The 19,500-nt window shown below is 41.0% G+C and overlaps 1 protein-coding gene across 11 annotated transcripts in view; it reads left to right on the forward strand.

The window, feature by feature from the left end:
* The window catches only part of myt1lb (myelin transcription factor 1-like, b), a 95,390-nt gene that overhangs the window by 35,765 nt on the left and 40,125 nt on the right, over window positions 1-19,500 (forward strand). For 7 of the 11 annotated variants that reach the window (XM_051396266.1, XM_051396263.1, XM_051396262.1 and 4 more), the window contains exons 3-5: window positions 2,714-2,759; window positions 2,969-2,999; window positions 5,361-5,394. In XM_051396266.1, coding sequence (XP_051252226.1) covers window positions 2,724-2,759; window positions 2,969-2,999; window positions 5,361-5,394 — 101 coding nt within the window. In that variant the 5' untranslated portion in view covers window positions 2,714-2,723. Of the gene's footprint in view, window positions 1-2,713; window positions 2,760-2,968; window positions 3,000-5,360; window positions 5,395-19,500 lie in introns of those variants that run through there. The other 4 variants (XM_051396267.1, XM_051396275.1, XM_051396272.1 and 1 more) reach the window with 2 other exon arrangements.

Consider the following 19,500-nt stretch of genomic DNA (forward strand, 5'->3'; position numbering starts at 1 on the left):
GGCTCTCCAACATATGGCGAAGCCACAGAGGCGTGCATGCTTCCTGGGTCCAACTCTCACGAGGAGCCTTGAGGGAAGGAAGCAAAGGCGACAAGACTTACACTGCTGCTGCCGTTATTGTTGCTGTTGTTTTATTCTGCTCCTGGATTCGCTTGTTGTTGACGCTGTGTTCAGCACTGATGCAGGCCTCGCTTTAAACCGAGACCCTCAGAGAGAGTCTGACAGCTTCAGATAGGCACTGTTAGTATGCACAGTGCCTATCGCACTGTGTGCGTGCACTTCAGCTAAGCATGCATTTAAACAAGTCAGTCTCATGTTTTAGTCCACTGCTAATATGTTGTTTTCAGTATTTCATTCATTTCATTCAGACTGCTCACTGTTGGTTGAAGTTTGAAGGGTTGAAGAAAGTTAATCAAAGGGATTCTTTTCATATACCTGTTTTAATTAAATTATCAATAGCGTTGTCATAGTAATAAATGCTTCACTCCATGTGCACATTCAAACGTTGTAAGCGTGGCATGGCTCTGGAGGTAGTTGTCTAGTAATCATAAGGTTCCTGGTTTGAGGAAGCGTCAAATACACTGAACCCCTAACCGCTCCCAATGAGGCGGTTGGCACTTTGCATGGCAGCCTGTACCATCAGTGTATGCATGTCTGTGTGATACAAATGCTGCTGCTGCTGTTGGAAAAGCTTTACATTTCTGACAGCAGGAAAACCATTTGTTTAGATAAGAGGTGTGAGCTAACAGGAACAATATGGCTGAACAGACAAACAGACAGAGTGCTACCTCCATGACATATAAAATCAAAATCACAGCACAAGTTATCTCTGGATATTTCAGTACAGAAGTAGCAGCCATGTAACTAAACTAAAGAAAAATAAACACAAAACATCTTGAAGCTTAGATTAAATTGACATGTAATGAATTGCTCCATAGAAGTTTTATGTGTTTTTCAATGTGTGGCAGAAATAATTTCTTGCGTAAAGAGTCAACTACTGCAAAAAGGAACACAGACACAGGGAAGGCAGAGTGCTGTTATGTCTGTGCACTATTGTTTAGACACAAACGAGTCCATGTTCTGTAAGAAAATCTTTGTGTGCAACATGATTTCTAACACTTTGAAGTGGATCGCACATGTTGAACGGACGCTATCACTCCCGCTTGTTTTGTTCTAGAGAACCTTTGATAAAACACAACAATGATGAGGCCGATGATAGATGCTCAGTGAGAGGGGACTATCTCCATGCTCACATGACCACTTCAGAAACATTCAAGGTTACACACTCACATACGTACACACACTCACAATACTCTCTGCTCAGTCTCTGTCTGAATGAGTGCCTGAAAGGTGAAAGCAGAGAACTGGATTGATAAGTTGTTATTTTCCCTTGTCCTTTCTTTTTTTTCCCAAGGAAGAATTTATTTTCCATTGCCATGGAAACCACAGTTCGCCTCATGTAAAATATATATATTTATAAGTAGAAATAGTAGCGTCCTAATAGTTTAGGTCACCCTCCCCAAAATACTCCAGGTTGTTCCCTCCCTGCTACGCTAATAAGATTTACAAGGTATCCTTGCCTTTCATCATTTTATTTTTCTCCTGTTGAAACATTTATGGGCATTCATAAAGAAACACACCATTAGGGCTAAGGGGCTCTACAGTACAGTAAGTGTGGTGTTAATAAATCATGTTTAATAAAAAGAGACATCCAAACAGGGCCACAGCCCCCGTCATAGTCCTAACCCAGCAAGCATGAATATTTAGGGACATCTGGAAATAACAGAGCGACATACAGAGGCGTTCAGGATCCTCAACAATTTATGATGTGCTGGTGAGGGGATAGACCCACCTTTAGAAGGATATGTTGGTCGGACATACATGAAAGAGAGGTGGAAGTGAGGATAATGCTTACTCTGCCGTATCAAGAGCTTGAAAGGCCTGGATACTGAGGAGGAGGCAGCATAAATGCAAACCATACAGTTAATGTTGGATGGTGTTATGTCTGCAGTTCATCTGTAAAATTACTGAACGGTTGGCCACACTCTCATGAATGAGTGCATGAATGGTTGGACAGATAGATAGCAGGTATAGGTGGATGGATGGAGTGACTGATAAATGAATACTTCAGAAATGATCTATTGCATCACTTCAAAATGCGAATTTATATTCCATATAAAAATGGAATATATGATTATGAAACAGTTTTTCTGAAGTAACAGAGGATGATCTCTCAATTCACAAACAAATTAATTCTTTTGGCCAATATGTGTCTTTGCATGAAATAGGGAGAACACTTCTGACATTACAACCATAATAACCAGTGATACACTAAATATTGCCTTTTGATTAAAGAGATCCATTTATGCATTTTTCTAAATTCAGCAGAACAGATGTACTTTCCAAAGACACTGGGCCAGTCTCATTTACTCAGCATTGATTTAAAAATAACAGGAATTCCAATGTTCCTTAGTCTTTAAATTATTTGAATCATTTACACAAATTTGTAAATGATTATAGCCTGCTTGTCAGTCAGGAGTCTGTCGTACATTACATCAAACATTACACCTAAGTGTTGCAAACATCAGGTGTGAATTGCATTTTTGACAAGGGGAAAAAAAGTACCCTGAATGTGAACGTGTATCCAAATTAAAGATAATTTTGCGATGCTGTCTGTTGTGTGGTTAACAGCTTGTTTGTGCCTTCTCTGCAGATGGAGGTGGATGCAGACGATAAGCGCCATCGCACACGCTCCAAAGGTATCAGCATGGATACACACACATACACACAGCGGCATTGCCATTCAGGGTGACCTTCACTCCCCCAGCACAAACACACACATGCACAAACATAAGCACACACATATACTGTACACACACCACTGCACAAATCCCAGACTGTCACAGTTGAGTTGCCTTTTCTCACTGCTCTCTCTCTTCCTCTGTTTCTCTTTTTATATATCTTGCAGAAACAGAATCACAAAGTCCACATTTTAAGAGGTTTGTTCAAAATGAAATATCTACCACAGTGACATCTAATCCTATAAAACTATACATAGTGCAAAGTGAAAACCAATTGTGGAACTTTCATGTAACTCCAACAGATGACACTCTTTTACATATTATATTAGTTTTAAAAAGAAACTAAGTGTTAACAAGACTTTAATGTTACACCAAATGTACCCTCCTAACCAAGGGCAAAATCTTCAGTCAGACATTGGGGGGGGGGGGTAAAACCCTGAAAAACACACACAGAGTAAAATAAAGCTCCAGTGCTCAAGCGTGTGCATTTTGACCAACAATAAAATGTGAACCTGTTGAGTTCACAGCAACTGCTTACAGCAACAGTTTAGTGACAAATAAACTACAGACCCAGTTTTCAGAATGTGACTGAGTGAAACTCAGATCTTCATCTAGCCTGTTACTGTACACTAAAAAACTCCCAACCAGATGTGTTTATCAAGAGCGGGAACACACTGGTTTATATTCAACATTACAGCAATTTAAATATACTGTGTTTTACCTGTGTAGTAGACCTGTGAGTGATCAACTGTGCATGGAGTGTGGAGGATACAGAACAGCCAAAAACTTGAGCACACGCTCATGAGCCGTGCACACAGCTGTTGTGTTCACTGTTGCTGGTCGACATGTAAACCAACTTGAAGGGGTTTAGGAACCATTCAGTGCGTTTTGGAGTCGCATGAATTTTGAGGGGAGAATATTAACTTTCTTTACACGCACGTCGCACTTGCACCTAACCTGGTTACATAAAACTAAAACAAACACTGAAAAGGCTTACCGGCCCTCATCTTACTCCTTTCCAGCCCCCGTCCACTCTCACAGGTTAAAAGCAACTAAAAAGGAAAGACCATGTTTTAATCAGAGGACCCTCTTGATGCATATTTTATTTCCTCCAACTATTATTAGAAAGTATCTAACATCTTTGACCGAACAAAGACAAGGTGCTGACCCTTTTTCCTACATCAAGTTGATTTAGCACCTCGTTAGCTGTGACCACAAGGCCCTCGTTTGATTGAGTTACATATGTCCTCTGCTTGTCGGCCAAAGAGTGACCAAATGTTTGAGTGGAGGACAGACACTGAAATCCTTATTATGGCTGTGTCTGAAATCACTCCTTCATTCACTTCTAATTCAGTAGTTTACTCTATAGAGAGCAGCAAATTTGGATTTTGGACACTTAAGAATCAACATAATTTTCTGTCATAACAGCTTTCAAATGACACACACATCTATAAAATACAAGACATTGCAGTGTGTGATTGTTAGTGGAAAGTAATGGATGCTTTTTTGTTCCATTCTGAGAATAGATGCATTTCATAGCAGATAGTTGACTTGTTAAAGCAGGAAAAGCACAGGTGTAAATGATATTAACAATGGCTGCGTTCAATTCAGTATCCCAGTGAACCACGTCAGTGCGTGAGCATGCACAATACTAGAACCAGCCAGTTCCAGGCTCACCTAAATGGAATGCAGCCATCATTAATGTTATTAATTCCACCTGTGCTTTTCATGCTTTGACAAGTCAAAATGCCTGCTGTGAAGAGGGTCCATTTTTAGGGCACTATGAATTACATTTCACACTCAGAATTTTGACACTCAAATAAAATGGTGGACAATAAATTCTAAATATAGGAGATAAGGAGCGATTTTAGTAACAGGCTATGTCTCCTTAGCTCTGGTGTTTATGCTTACACTTAATTTTAATTTTAATTTTAGGTAATTAGCATGTTGAAACAAAGGAGCATACGGTATGCCAGTTAGTCGGCCTGGTATTGGATTTAGATTGTAATTTCTGGGGCGCCCGGGTAGCTCACCTAGTAGAGCTGGCGCCCCATGTACCAAGGCTGTGTCCTTGCTGCAGCGGCCGTAGATTCATACAGTATTCTAGATGGAAGTAATTGGAATTTTAAAGAAAAGCATGCAGTATTTCAGGAAGGATGTCCTAATTTTAAAAGTAATAAATTATACACAAAGGTCAAGGAAATTTTCTACAATTATATGTATTGTTTATCATTTGTGTTCACACAAATACAACCACATTTCAAAATTTTATTTTGCTTAAGGTGTTTTAATTTATTATATTGTTAACCTAAACAGATCAAACGTCAGAATGATCAACTATTCAGCAGATTCCTTTTTATGTGTTATACAAAGAGCCTGTGGATTAAGTCAGTCTTGTTTCATAATCTCTCTCTCTCTCTCTCTCTCTCTCTCTCTCTCTCTCTGTCTTTCTGTATCTCTCTCTCTGTCTTTCTGTATCTCTCTCTCTCTCTCCCTCTCTCTATCGCTCTCTCTCTCTCTCTCTCTCTCTCTCTCTCTCTCTCTCTCTCTCTCTCTCAGTGCCTGTGGATCCAGCATTAACAGAGCTTTTCAGGTCAGTGGAATTGTAAAAAGTGCACTGCACTGGTACACAAGCATACACACAGAAAGAAGAAACACACACACACACACACACACACACACACACACACACACACACACACACACACGCACACACACACACACACACACACAGACATACACAGAGAGAGAAGCAACACAAATGCACAGACAGGCAGAAAATAGCCAGAGAGTTGCAAACACATACTCATATATACACCCACACACACACAAACACACACAAAATTGGTCTGCCGTTGTCTTAGTGGCGAGGTAGAGATAGTCAAACAGTGCCTGGATCAACTGTCACCTTATTACCAACCAGAGACATTTCAGCCTTTCCTGTTTGATAGCTGCCCTCACATCAGCAACCACTCACTAAAGTGTGCTTTGACGCCAGATCTCTCTCCTCCTCTTCATTCAGTTCCTCTTGCTTTCCCCTCTATTTTTCTGTTACTTCAAACATGAAGAGATACTTAGGGATAGTTCACTTTCTCTCTCCTCATCCCTCCCTCCTAGTGTGAATTTCTCACTCTGTCTCCCTCCCTCTCTTTGGACATCTTCAATGTCACAAAAGATGATAACAGCAGAACAGAAGCAACAAGCACCGAATTATTTCTTCCCTCTAGTTAATACAATTCCCACATATTAAATATTAAATAAGAGGGTTTTCTCCTCTTTTAATGTTCCAACTAGACAAGCTAAATAATTCTGTTTTTGTCTCATGTACTTGGTGATATTTAGCATGATAGCCAATTATCAATTCATTACCCATGCAGTACAACTCTTTCTCTCTTTCTACGCCTACAGCCTTAAAGTTCTTGTTGGGTGATTTCAGTGGGTGGAAGGTAGAACACAACTTTATTTCAAATTTGAAGGTTTTCTTTATCACTGGAAAAGTTTCTTCCCAATATAATTTTTAAAAGCTATTGTCATTCTTTAGGAATGCAAAATGCACTCTTGGCTTCTGTGTTGTATATATGTCATGTTAGTGTGCATGTGGTTCCTGCTTACTTATTATTTTTATTATTATCACTGTCATTGATGTTATTTTGCATCAACACACATATGCACAATTACAAGATATATATTACTCACAGCTGCTGCCCAGGTACATTGCACTGCAGAGCAGCTACCTAAACTCTAGCAGGCTACATGTCAAGTCTAAGTGCTGGGAAGTTCTATGTTGATATTGTTGGCCTCTAAATACATAAATATATATTGGTTTGATATATGTATTTTAGTGAAATACTCCATTTAGACTTTAAGAGTTCAGAGCACTCCTACAGGATGTGTTAATACTGAGTAGAAGTGGAGAAAAAATGATAATAATGAATTTATACAACTATGTATTTGGTATCATGACAGTAGCAGAAATAAGAAATGGACTGGATACAATAAAAGTATTTAAATTAGTACATGAAGCAATTATTAACACTACCAAGCACTTAACTATCTACTATCTACTGTCTAACTATGCACCAAACTGCAGCAGCGAGTCTTGCTCATCAGACAGCAGTAACGGTATCCACAGGCTGAGTGTATTTCCTGTCTGCCTCAGCTTTGGGGCTCACAGGTTTGGTCTCTTCGGTATTCATCGGCATACAGGCAGTAGTTTGACATATGTGGGCTATGTCGAGGGCATTGAGTATGTATGGAAGCAGTTTCAGTATTAAATTGGACTAACATTTTTTCGTTCAAACTCAGATTATACCAAGACTCACATTATAGTGTTGATGTTCATCATCTGTGAAAAAAGTGGGCATTTTGGTCATAGTTCAGTAGTATAATCCTAGCACAATGAGAAGCTTCTCTCCTGTGTGGCTCCTGACAGCGCTGTCAGCCGATGTGCCAATCACAGTCGTCGGCAGTACAGGAAGCACTGCTGGCACCTACTGTAGTTCAAAAGAAGTTTACTCGACTTCAATTGCATTTAGCACTGGAGCTGAACGCGCTGGAGCAGCAAACAGAAACTTTCCCCTCCTTTTCCATCACTTTTATTTATCTGTTTTTACAGTTAGTTATGTAGTCAGGTGACTTGGACACGAGACTTGGTTTGGCCCGTGCACAATGACTCAGCTATAAAAATTTTAAAAGTGCACTGATTCAACTGACAATGAGGTTCATCGACATTTAGGGGACAGCCCTTGAAGGCAGTGTAAGAACCAAAATGATAAACAATACCCATTTTAACAGAAATAACCTTGTAACTTGTCATTCAAATGTACCATCTACTCCTAAGCACTGGCCTTTATAGAGCCCTTATACTTGCATTGTAGCTTATTGACTTCAGTTACATGCAGTGCAACATGGTCTCTTGGGAGGATGAGTGAAGCCCAGAGGATTTAACTGGAGTTCATTAATGTTAGCCACTCAGCCTGCCTGTCCACGCTGGTTCCAGGTCTGACTGTTACGTTAGCCATGCGTGCAGAGTTTTACACATGTGTTTTTTTTTTTTTTTTTCTTTCTTATTAATTTTACTATCCTTTGCAGAGTGTAAAGTATAACCTGTAACCTGTAGTAATTCAAGGATGGGTATTTCAGTGTCCTCTACTTGTCTTTGCAAGTTGTTTCCACCACAGTAATGTGTAAATTTAATTTTGTCCTTGGCTGTGTGTTAGGGGGTGGTTGCAGCTAAGATAAGGGCCCCTGCCTACCTATATATCAATAAATAATATTCCACCTGGAAGATTACCGTGTAGCCTTTAGCTGATATTCGTAGATAGTACAAGGTGTACTCTCCCTCCCCTCTCTCCCCCAGTCCTTCACCCCCTTCACTTTCACTCTTTCCCCCCTTTCCCCATTTTCTGTTATTCTCACCTCCCTCTCTCACTTTTTCTATCTCCCTCCCTCCTCTCTCTCTGTCTCTCTCTCCCTCCCTCACTCTGCTGCTGCCTGCAGATAGTAATTAATCAGGGGATCGATGTGAAGCCTATCTCCAGGCTGAGGCGTCTATAATGTCGATAATGCTGCTCGATGGCCTCTCTCCCCGGAGAGCTGATAGTCTTCAGGACGAACAGGCTTGACTTTGCATGGAGCAGCCTGGGCTGCGTCAGATAGGCTGTTGTTGTAATGCTTGTGTGTTTTATGTGCATCCATGTGAGCCTTTACTCACATACAGCAAACACACACACACACACACACACACACACACACACACACACACACACACACACACACACACACACACACACACACACACACACACACACACACACACACACACACACGGGAAAGGGTCGAGAACGATGACGAACAGACTGCATTGTTGTAGGATGTAGCATACATTTATGTATTGTAAATGTCCCATTATCTGAGACAATGTTTTTAGGTTTCCCATTACTTGTTCCACAGTAGCAACAAAAGGTTGTAGGTTTCATACAATATAACTGAATTATGATGTAACTGCTGAAGATTTGACACAAGTCTGGAATTTTTACTTCTTCCAACCTGGATCAAAATACCTATGAAGCTGTTGGCAGTGCTGGCTGCTTTCCGATAAAAGCTTTACCTGCAAAATGGAGGTGTTTTTTTTTCTTTTTTTTTTTTTTTTTTTTTTTTACAGCATCCCAACTTGAAGTTTACCCATAAATTGACAACTTTTTTAGATACAGGTGATTTTTTTCTAAAGGCACCAACAGTATAACATTGATATTGTTATGGTGAAAACAGACATTATTGAGAAGTCCTTATCACAGCTTAATTTTACAATAAAGTTAAGAACCTATGCATGATAAATACTACTACAATAAAAAATCAGTACAAAACAACCAGTTTTAGTCGGGTTTAGGAGAAAAACATTATTAATTAAGCTTTCTGTCATTAGACCAGTGGAACCAAAAATAATGACAGTAGTAATAATGGACATTTTCATGGAGATTTGTAATTTAGTCACAAACATGTATTAAATGTACTTGTACCTTAAGCATATATTAGCACTAGACTGATACATCTTCTAGGCTTTTATATGATGGGAACAAGATTGTTATCAAAATGTTTCTCTATGTTATGTGTATTTGAAAAAAATATGAATATAGCGTACTCTTATCTGCTTTCTTCAAATATCAATATTCCGACATCTTCAGCAGTCAGAAACAGAACTATCATGGTAATCACAGACCCTCAGGATAGTTCTGAAGTCTGTATACTGTATGGCAGAAGTATACAACAAGCAGTGAAATTTTGTGAGTTTAATTGACGTGGTATTATTGGTGCCTTACAGTACAGTGGCACACAGTGCTGATACAGGACACAGAGAATCAGGTTTGTTGACATGTGGGAAGCAGCAGTTTAGAGAGGGTGCTTTCAGCATGTTCCTGTGCGTCATTAGTGCCACTGCCCCGTGTCTGCGCACAATGAAAGCTGCCACAGCAGCAGCAAATATGAAAGACATGGAAGGTATTTCATAAATATATTTGATAAATAAAATAATTACTTTCAGGTCAGTCTATATTTTGATGAATAAATAAGCAGTCCTATTAGTCTGCGTTGTCTTGATAATGAATGTATTTAATAAATTACTGGCCTGGAAGCAAGACTCTACACAACCGTGGTTACATAGCTTTTTGCTTCTCAAACAATCCTTCCAATGGTTTAGATATACCCAAAATAACACGGTCACAGAGCTACCTAATCTAAACAACAGAATCTAGTCTCCATCCAGCATACCAAGAAATTAAGACAAGGTCTTTCATATTTCTGATTAGACAGTCTGGAACCACTCTCACAAGCTTGGCTTATAAGTAGGTAAATGACCAGGCTCAGTTACCCAGGAAAATGCAGAAACACATACATTTTATACCTAAAAGAAATTGTCCTACCACAGCATCCCTTTCCATTCAAAGCTCCCATTAAATGGTTGAATTTCTTTTATGAAAGAAAAAAATAGAAATAGCTTTAACAGAGACTCGATCTCTATAAACCTCATCATGGTTTTCATAAGTGAGGTGGGGTGGGGGAGGGGCTGTGCTAGACAGAGAGCTCACAGCATAAACATTCCCCTCCACATCTCTTTTGTCATTTGCATATTTACAGTCTGCCATGCTAATCATGTTTATTGGGGTGTATAAGTACTGCGCATGAGCTCAATAGGGAAGGATTGCTTTGCGCCAGAGACGGCATGGCAGTGGCACTGTGATAAAAATTGCCCCCAACCCCCCATTTCTAGAAATAAATGGCTTCTCCTGCAGTAATCCAATTTCAAAAGACAAAAAGAGCTCTCTTACGTAACTAGGACAGCACAGGCTTTTGCTAATTATGGTGTTAATGCACAGTGAAGAATTCCCCTGATTTTAAACAAAGGCAACGATGGATGAAGATATTTTTGAGTTTTTGTGGGTTGTGTAGCTGAACAAGTTCAGTGCTTACAGTATCACGTCATAAAACAGCACTGTATCTGTCAATATGCAAGGTGATGGATATGTCTATCTGTCTTACAGGAATAAGATATTTGTTTGTGTAACTGCATGTATCATAAAAGTTGTATTTTGTGTAAAAGCTATCAATATGTAAAGATTTTCAAGGTGAATGTCTCAGTGCCTAAGGGTGGCTGGCAGAGGTAAACTATTCACTCCCTTATTTGCATTAATCAAAAAAATCCAGGGAAACCAAATCCAGATTTGCACGATTTCACCTTGAGCACATAGATTTCATTGTCAGTCCCGGTGTGCTTTTGCACTGAAGTGCTGAGAACAGTTAAGTAAGGTGGATAACTGGTAAAGCCCCCTCTTTTTTTTCCCCTGTCAGATTTCTGCTCCCATACAAAAGACATAAGGCTGTCTGTCGCCAACTGGCCGAATGAGCGAGGCGTACAGGCCTGGCCCCGGCTTTAATTGCCGGTGTCAGGGCTGAAACATGGCCGAACAGGAAATGATCAAGTTAATGAAACGTTTTAATTATTCAACATAATTGTGGAATGTGACGAGCGTGTCGGTGAATCCCTGGCCTGGCTGTTCACACAAGGTGTCTCTCTCTCTCTCTCTCTCTCTCTCTCTCTCTCTCTCTCTCTCTCTCTCACTCACTCACTCACTCACTCACTCACTCACACACACACACACACACACACACACATTCATATACTGTCTCTCTCTCTCTCTCTCTCATTCCCTTTGTCTCACCCACACTGAACACTTGCTTTCCCATGGTTGTCTTCCTCATCCTTATTACTCACCATTCTCTTCAATGATAGAACGAGCAAGATCAGTCTGTGTTATAATTACTTGACCTTGTCTGCTCGGGGTCGTTACTCTGAGCCGCCCACCTCAGCCCCCACTGCCGAGCCTGTATGCCCACTGGCCTGAGCCCCTGCAGCCATTCTGCACATCACTGCAGGGCTGATGGGTACTGGCATATCGATCTGAGAGCTGGGGAGCACAGGAATGAAAAGAAAGCCTTTTCTTTCACTCTCTATCGCCGTCTCTCTGTCTAATACTGCACACATATCCCTCACACCCACATTTACCAAGTGTGCACGCCAGATAATTAAAGACAACTGAAACAAACATGAGGATATCAGTTCATCAGCACGACTGAGACCCCTTACTATCTCACTCTCTGTCTTTGGTCGCTCCTTTCTTCCTTCCTTCTGTTTCTTCATCGTGACATTCCTCTTCTCTTCTCCTTCCTGCCCCCTTTTTAGTTCCCCTTTCCCTCCTAACGCCCTGTCCCTTCCTTGCTCTGTTCCTTCCTTCCTTCCTTCCTCTTTCTCTATACGCCTTCCATCTCTCCCGACTGTCTCTGGCAGAGCTAATTCCCTCTTCAGATGGTGCGGCTCTCATTTGCATACTTATCAAAGTGTTTGGACTATCCGACAGAAGCTGTAGGAAGGTGGGGTCATTAATATGTTAATTACCCCTCCCTTCCTTTTTCTTCCCCCTGCCTTTAGACGGTGGCACACAATCCGTATCCTCCACCTCTCTCTCCGCTTCATACGCAGCCTTTGAATGTTTGAATACCCTCAGAGGCCCTGCAAATGCCATAAGACTCTGTAGACATCCACACATGGGGGTTAGGGAAGGTTCGCAGTTATCTATAGTGGGTGTGTATTTGCAAGTGTGTGCATGGACACCTCAAGCTACCATGTAGAGTCATGGATTAGCGGTGTTTGTTCATTGGACATTTTAGACTCATTTAGAAATCATAATATGATCTGGTAGCACAATAGATGAGAGCAGCCCATCCGGGTGCTTTGCCCTTGGTTTATGCCTCTGCTTCCTTTTGGGTGAAAGCAGCCCCAGCCCCCTAATTTGACTGGCAGTAATAGCAAATTCTGAGGACTTTGCCAATTTAATGGCATAAAATAAGAATACTATGTTGCTTTTTAGCTATTAGGATCCCAAATCCTATGGCCAGTCAGGCAAGCAGTTATGTTATGTTGTTGAGCGTTCATTATATCTGAAAAAATGAAGAAATAGGGGTTGATGAGCATCCTTTTTAGTCTGTCTCTATCAAAGTGGCAGACCTGACACACAACTACCTTATTGAATCTCCAAGTAATGTATTTCTGGCACTTTTTCTGTTGTTAAAACACTTAATTTAGCTGTTTTGGTCATCTGTCCAATGTTACTGTAAACTAATTACATCACTGTATCGAAACGGAACTGCTGTCTCTCTTCTGATAGCTTAGTAAGTAATAGAGCTTCCTACGAGCTGAGAGAAGAATAAAACAGGTCAATTTTAGTCCCACTTCCTACATTGTTTACAAAGTTCAATATTAACAGGTAGGTGAGTTCAATTTCTGAGAATTATTAATAATTCTTTCACAATGAAAACTAGTTACACTATCACAAAACTCTTTTCTGATTCACTTCAATTTTCAGGCACAGCGTCATTAACTTAGTAACGACATTACGTAAGCTGTGATGAAGTTTTTGCCACAGACGTACACATATTGACTGTTCGGGTCCCACAGTTTACCATTTACCATTTTCATCCTCACTGGAGATGGCCTGAAGCCACTTCGCTCTTTAAGTAAAAAAAAATGTAAAAAAAAATGTTTTCTTGTTGTTTGGCGTGTAAAATGTGATGCAGCAGCTTTTTAGTGTTTTTCGGAGCTTGTTTTGACCCAAAAGAGCCTGCGGTTGTTCTGAAGACAGGAAAGTGATGTATGCCTGCTCTCATGTATTGACCGTTTGCTAAACACTCCCCCGACCTGTCCAATCATAGCCTTAGCAACTGTAACTAAGCATGACAGGCCTGTGAAGCTTCGGATTTCTCTACATGCCGACGCATAATAAGGCCTGATTCACACGGACTGCTTCGGCAGTATGTGTGGCAGAGCGTCCTGCTTTTAATTTCAGCGCCCATGTTAACAGATTAGAGCAGCCACACTGCCTGCGTGAGCCGCGCATCTCAGCTGTTACACTAGAGAGTCGGGGGCTCGCCTTTTGTTCCCAGTGGTCATAAACCATGGTTCCCAGCAAAAGATGACTGTGAAATGGGTGTTTTCATAGTCATATTGACCTTATACCAGCAACATATACACCTTTCACTACAGTGTCAGTGTCTACATCTGTAGACTATGTCACAGTCATGGAAAAAACTTTTTTTAAACCTCCTGTATCTGTTTAAGACTAGATTAGATTTAAGGCTGTCTTGTATGCCTGTGGACAGAATCCATTCATATGTTAACAAGGCTTTTATTGTACTGTATTTATCAAAGGCAAACTCAGTATAGAAAGACGGGGCTGGCAGCCACTTTTTTCTTTATACTAGGAGCACTACCCTGCAGTAAGAGAATGATGTTGTTTGGTTATTTCCATGTCTTTTACATGGATCAACAACTGGTTAGGATGTTGACATTTTTCCATCCAAGTGTGTATGTATGTGTTAGCTTAATTAGCTTGCTAGCTCCCGCTGATGAAATTTGCCACTATTATTGCTATAAATGGATTCTGTGCGTGAACTTAAAACTTGACAGGCAACAACAGTAACTAAGGGGGCAGTTTGTAGCAAACTGTCAATTGTTAACGCCTCTGAGTTTGAGGCTCTTCTAAAGGCATATTTCCATGAGACAGATCTACATACGACACTATATACCCTGTAGATTAAGTCTAATCCTGGCCTTCAACAAAGCACAGTTAATGAAGAATCTCTCCATTTATAGTCCAAGCTACGGTAGACTTAGTATGCTGTTCCCATGTCAGTTAAAGTAACATGATTACAATGACTGTCCCACATAAAGGTTGTAGGGTCAGTAGTTAAGTCACCCAGCTGAAGGAGTGGGACATCTTGTTAATTCTGACTTATCTGCTCAGGAACAAAGGTCAATGGGTCATACATGTGTTGGCGGTTGTAACAAGGCTTGGTTGGCAGTGCATTGCGGATTAGTCAACATTGATACAGTTGATTGACTGAGGTGCTTACAACAAGCACGGTGGCTGACATTAATTAAACATGGCACAGGAAGATATAAACAAAGCATCTTGGGAATTGATTTCCTTGATCAAAGTTGTTTTGTGGTTAGCTATTTAAACTTTGTGGTTTGAGTATAGTATATGGAACTACCAAAATCCACAGAATTCAAACATTTATTCAGTAATATGCTGGCAAACACAGGTAAGTGGTTCCGGGAATGAAAGGTAACCATGAAAATAAATCAGCATTTTTCTGTGGAATAGAAAGGTAACTAGGGACTTGCATGTTTTCTAAAGTAGGTTTCAATAATTTAACCAGGAGAGTGAAGGCAGAGGAACTGTTACAACATTCCTGCTTACCAGTTTTGATTTTAGCTTTTCAAGGGCTTGAACAAATAGGAATTCTAACAGCTAGCTCTCTCAACATGTTTATGTTAAGTAGACTTTCTTTTAGTCTCTTGCTTTCACCTCTACTGTCGTATCTCTTCTGTATGTCACTGTGCCTCTGCCAGCGCACCGAGGGGCGGCTTTCAGCGTTATGTGTGGTGGATAGAATGAATGCTGAAGGGACTGCATTATATTATCACAGAACCATTTACAGTAAATTTGAGATAAACAGTGTGATTTTTACAGCAAGCGACAGCACAGACCACCAGCGCTTGTTTTGCACTGCCCGTTTTGTGAATGATTTGTGCAATTATATGAAAAATATACCATTAGAGACTGGGTGGAGAAATGAGGACAGAAGTAAAGCAAAGACAAAGGGATTAGACAAGACAAAAGGTGAGACGAAGAGAGCCCTCACCTTGTTCTTAGCAACAATAAAAGCCTCACAAATCCACCTGGCCTTGCCGCTGAATACATATTTCTCTCTGAGCCAAACCGAGAGGGCGTTCAATTCAAACCACACAGGGCAGACTTAATAATTACTCTCACTTTGAATGCAATTTCCTGGCTGAGGGAAATGATTGACAGATTGTATCCATGGTGTCAAGGGGCCAGCCACGCCCCTGCTGACTAAGACAGAAATTAAAGAACAGCAGGAGCTAAATTACACCTTAGCAAAGACCTCTGGCAAGAGGACAGGAAGGGAAGCATGATGAATGAGAAAAGGATCAGAACAGAAAGGTAGAGGGTGAGCCGCGTGGGAGCATTGAGATGATTGGAGGAATGGCTCGGAAATACATTTGTAGCCACACACAAGCACACGCACACACAGATGCTGCTAGACACACAAACATCGCACCGAGGTAATGGGTCTGCAGTACTATTGGAGTGCAAAGGGAGAGACACTTAAATGCCATCTCTACAGTTGGGATGCTATTTACTCCCTCACACACGCACGCACACACACACACACACACACACATGCACACAGTCATCTCCGCTCTCTCTACTATGTCATGCTCTCAAAGCACTCAGACTGATATGAGAGCAGCAAGCAACCAGCAGAGTGGCACAATGAGTCTCAGGGTATCTACATTGGAAAAGCTCAACAACAGCAGGAAGTGGGCTAGAGGAGTGACAGATCATTGGTTTGTGCACATTGTGAGGCAAAAAAATAACTGACGGACAACATCTACTGTGGTCGCTCTATAGAAACTGAGTAAAGAGTACCTCATTCCATACATTTTTTTTTTTTTTTTTTTTTTTCCTCGCGAGCATGTTGCAGCTGCCCACCCTGTGTGAAGTGTGTAGGCCATCGTTTCAAAGGTTTTGGTGGCATCTCAACAAGTTGAACTGCCAGCTCTGTTAGGTACACTGCGCTCGTCTTCACCACTGCAGACTGTATGTAGCTGCTAGCTGTAGCTGCGATAGTGGGTCAATCACACGTCGCATTAAATCAAAGAACACGTAGGGCTTAAAGCAAAACCATCAAAATAGCTATTTTTTCTAGATCTGGGTAGATCTGGTAAAGGATCAAATTCATCTTGTGACTGGATTAGTTTTGATACTACTTGGTACTACGTTATTTCAAGTTCTGTTACCCAGTTCTGTATCCAGACCCTGATATATAATATTCCTCAGTGCCATAGAGCTGTACTCCTAAAGCTATTAAAAACAGTAAGCCAGACTATTGTAATGAGTGACGTGTTTTTTCATTACCATGAATGCACACACTGTATTTTAGTTTCAGTCAATCCCACATTCACCACTGTGCTGCAGGAAATACTCACTTGACTAGGGCACCAAATATGGATTAATCCGTAATTAATCGTAGCTGAAAGTATAGTCCCAGACAAAGGCATTATTTAGTTTGGTTTGAGTAACTTTTGCTAACATTTAAGTTCCTATCTCCGGTGCTGTCTTGGAGACTTTAAAAGAAAAACTTGAAACAAATATATATTGTGACCCGTACTTCCTCAACAGGACCCAAAGGGTTTTTCTAAACAAGTCAGATATTCTGTCTGTGATATGAATTAGTTTGGTTGTCTTTCATGCAGTTTGACATGTTTCAGGATAGTACATGTGTAGAGGTGTAAATATTGTGCTAAAACTAACGCTAGACTTAAATAGTGTTTTCTTGAATTAGGTGTATATGCATCTGGCATTTTCTCACTTGACTGGCAGATTTTGGCAGACTCATTTATAAAAAAACACTATTTTAGGAGTCAATAGCAGAATACATTCAATTTCTTGTTTATATGGATATAGATATTATTTGCAGTGTAGGGCGTTGCTGCCTGCTGGTGTCAAACCACTTGTGGCTGCTGTTTGATGGTCCACTAAGTGTTTGCTGCTAAGACAGATGGTGTACTGTAGGTTTACCTCTATCTGGGTAAAGTGCTGCCAGCCTGCCTTCAAGGGGCCTCGACTGGAGCAGAGCCTTCAGAACAGGCTCTTCACCTGGAGAGAGGCAAAGGGCAACACACTGACACACACACACGTTCACACGTACATTCACACCTACGTGGGCTCTCACAATGCGCACTGACACAAATGTAGACATACAAGCCACACACACACACACATCTCCTAAGCCCTCACACACACACAACCTACTTCACATGTAGAGCAGCATTCCCAGCTGAGTGCCTCTCTCCAACCTGGCAATTTCAGCGGAAAGAGAATCCAGCTAAAGTACACAGGGCGCCATGCTGATTTCACAACAGGGGGGTTGAATGGCAGAATGGCCTCACTACAGCCCTCGTTACTGATCCGGCAAGATCCAACTCATCTATTTCAATAGCACTCTATCATTTGCACTTGTGTGTGCATATACAGATGAAGCTAGACTGCAGACGTCCCAGTTTTTTAGTCTTGCTGCAGCAGTGTTGGATTGTTGCTGTAAATACGGTTTGTCTAATGCAGGACATATTTACTTACCTCTATACTTACTTGCAGTGAGCAATGGAATACACACACACACACACAATACAGGATACAATTCGAACACAGACACATTACGCACATGCTCTTACGCACAGCACCATCTGACAGTGATGTTTTGGGTGACATTTAGTTTCTAGGTTGCACAAGATGCTCCTATAAATGAATCATGAGTAAATCTGTGAGGTGTGAATAATAGATGGGAGGAGAGGTAAAAAACAAAGGAGTGCTGTTATTATTTGTTAATAAGACACTCTGGAGCATCACTAACTAGATCTCATTACCACAATACACGCAGGCATGCAAATGCACACACCCACAGCCACACACTCGCATCCTCCCGCCCACATGCGCACACACCTTGTGCACACACCCTACATACCAAACACATGCAGAAGTCTCTCATCCTGCATGACTATTTTTACCTGTGAAGCCTGTCGTTGCCTAGCACTCTGTAATTACATCCCACACGCCACCAACGAATGATTAGAAGCATTGATGGATGGGTTAACACTGTCACCTAAGGATGCCTCGGTGCAAAACTAATTACGCGACTATACATGTGTCATATGCCTGATACATGTGATAGCCCTCTCAGCCTCCCGCCATAACTGTGGAACAAGTGTGATAAAGGTGGACGACATGTCTCCTGTTAATCAACAGATAAGAGATGATGAAGTTACTCCACTGTTGATTAATAGATCTTTGGAACTCAGTGCTATCTTAAATATAGATTACAAGAATGACATAAAGAGTTCCTTTGGTGGGTTTGAGTTTGCTTTAACGTTTAACTTAATCAACTTTTATTCTCGCTGCACTTGAGATGATCTCCTCTTCATAATGTTTGTTGAGCGTGGCTATGTATATTATATTGTAGATGTACTTTCACCTAAAATCAGTGCCCTGATCTTGTCCATGACATCACTGTCAAAAATAGTTTGAGCTTTTTATTTATTATTATGCACTTTGTGGATTTTTTTCTTTTTCGCTGCCAGACAAGATAGTACTATGGTATGTATTTTCTGTCGTGTGTGGCAAGAAAGTTGTTTCGACTCCATGTCAGACAAATTTTGGTGTTATTTGGATCAGGCGATGGGGTGTGCGTGTCTGCTTATACATGCAAAGTGTGTGTGTCTGTGCAGTGTGTCTGCAGACAGGGATGTGAGGGGTTGCGTTTATGATTGCCACGGCTGCAGCTGGGGCTGTGGGCTGAGTAATTGCCTGTCTTGGTAGAGAGATCGTGGTAGCGAGCTAAAAGTCAAGTGCTCTCTTCCTGCTGTAGACCTCATTTGGATTCCACATAGCTAGCTAGCAAGCTAACGCCAGCCTTGGGCCTGTATTATTCATAGCTTGACAGATAGCTCTCACTAAAAGCATTGGAACTGGGCCAGGTGGTGATGGAGCGACAGGGGGAAGCG

The sequence above is a fragment of the Dicentrarchus labrax genome, unplaced genomic scaffold, assembly GCF_905237075.1.
Source record: "Dicentrarchus labrax unplaced genomic scaffold, dlabrax2021, whole genome shotgun sequence".
Taxonomy (NCBI): Eukaryota; Metazoa; Chordata; class Actinopteri; family Moronidae; genus Dicentrarchus; species Dicentrarchus labrax.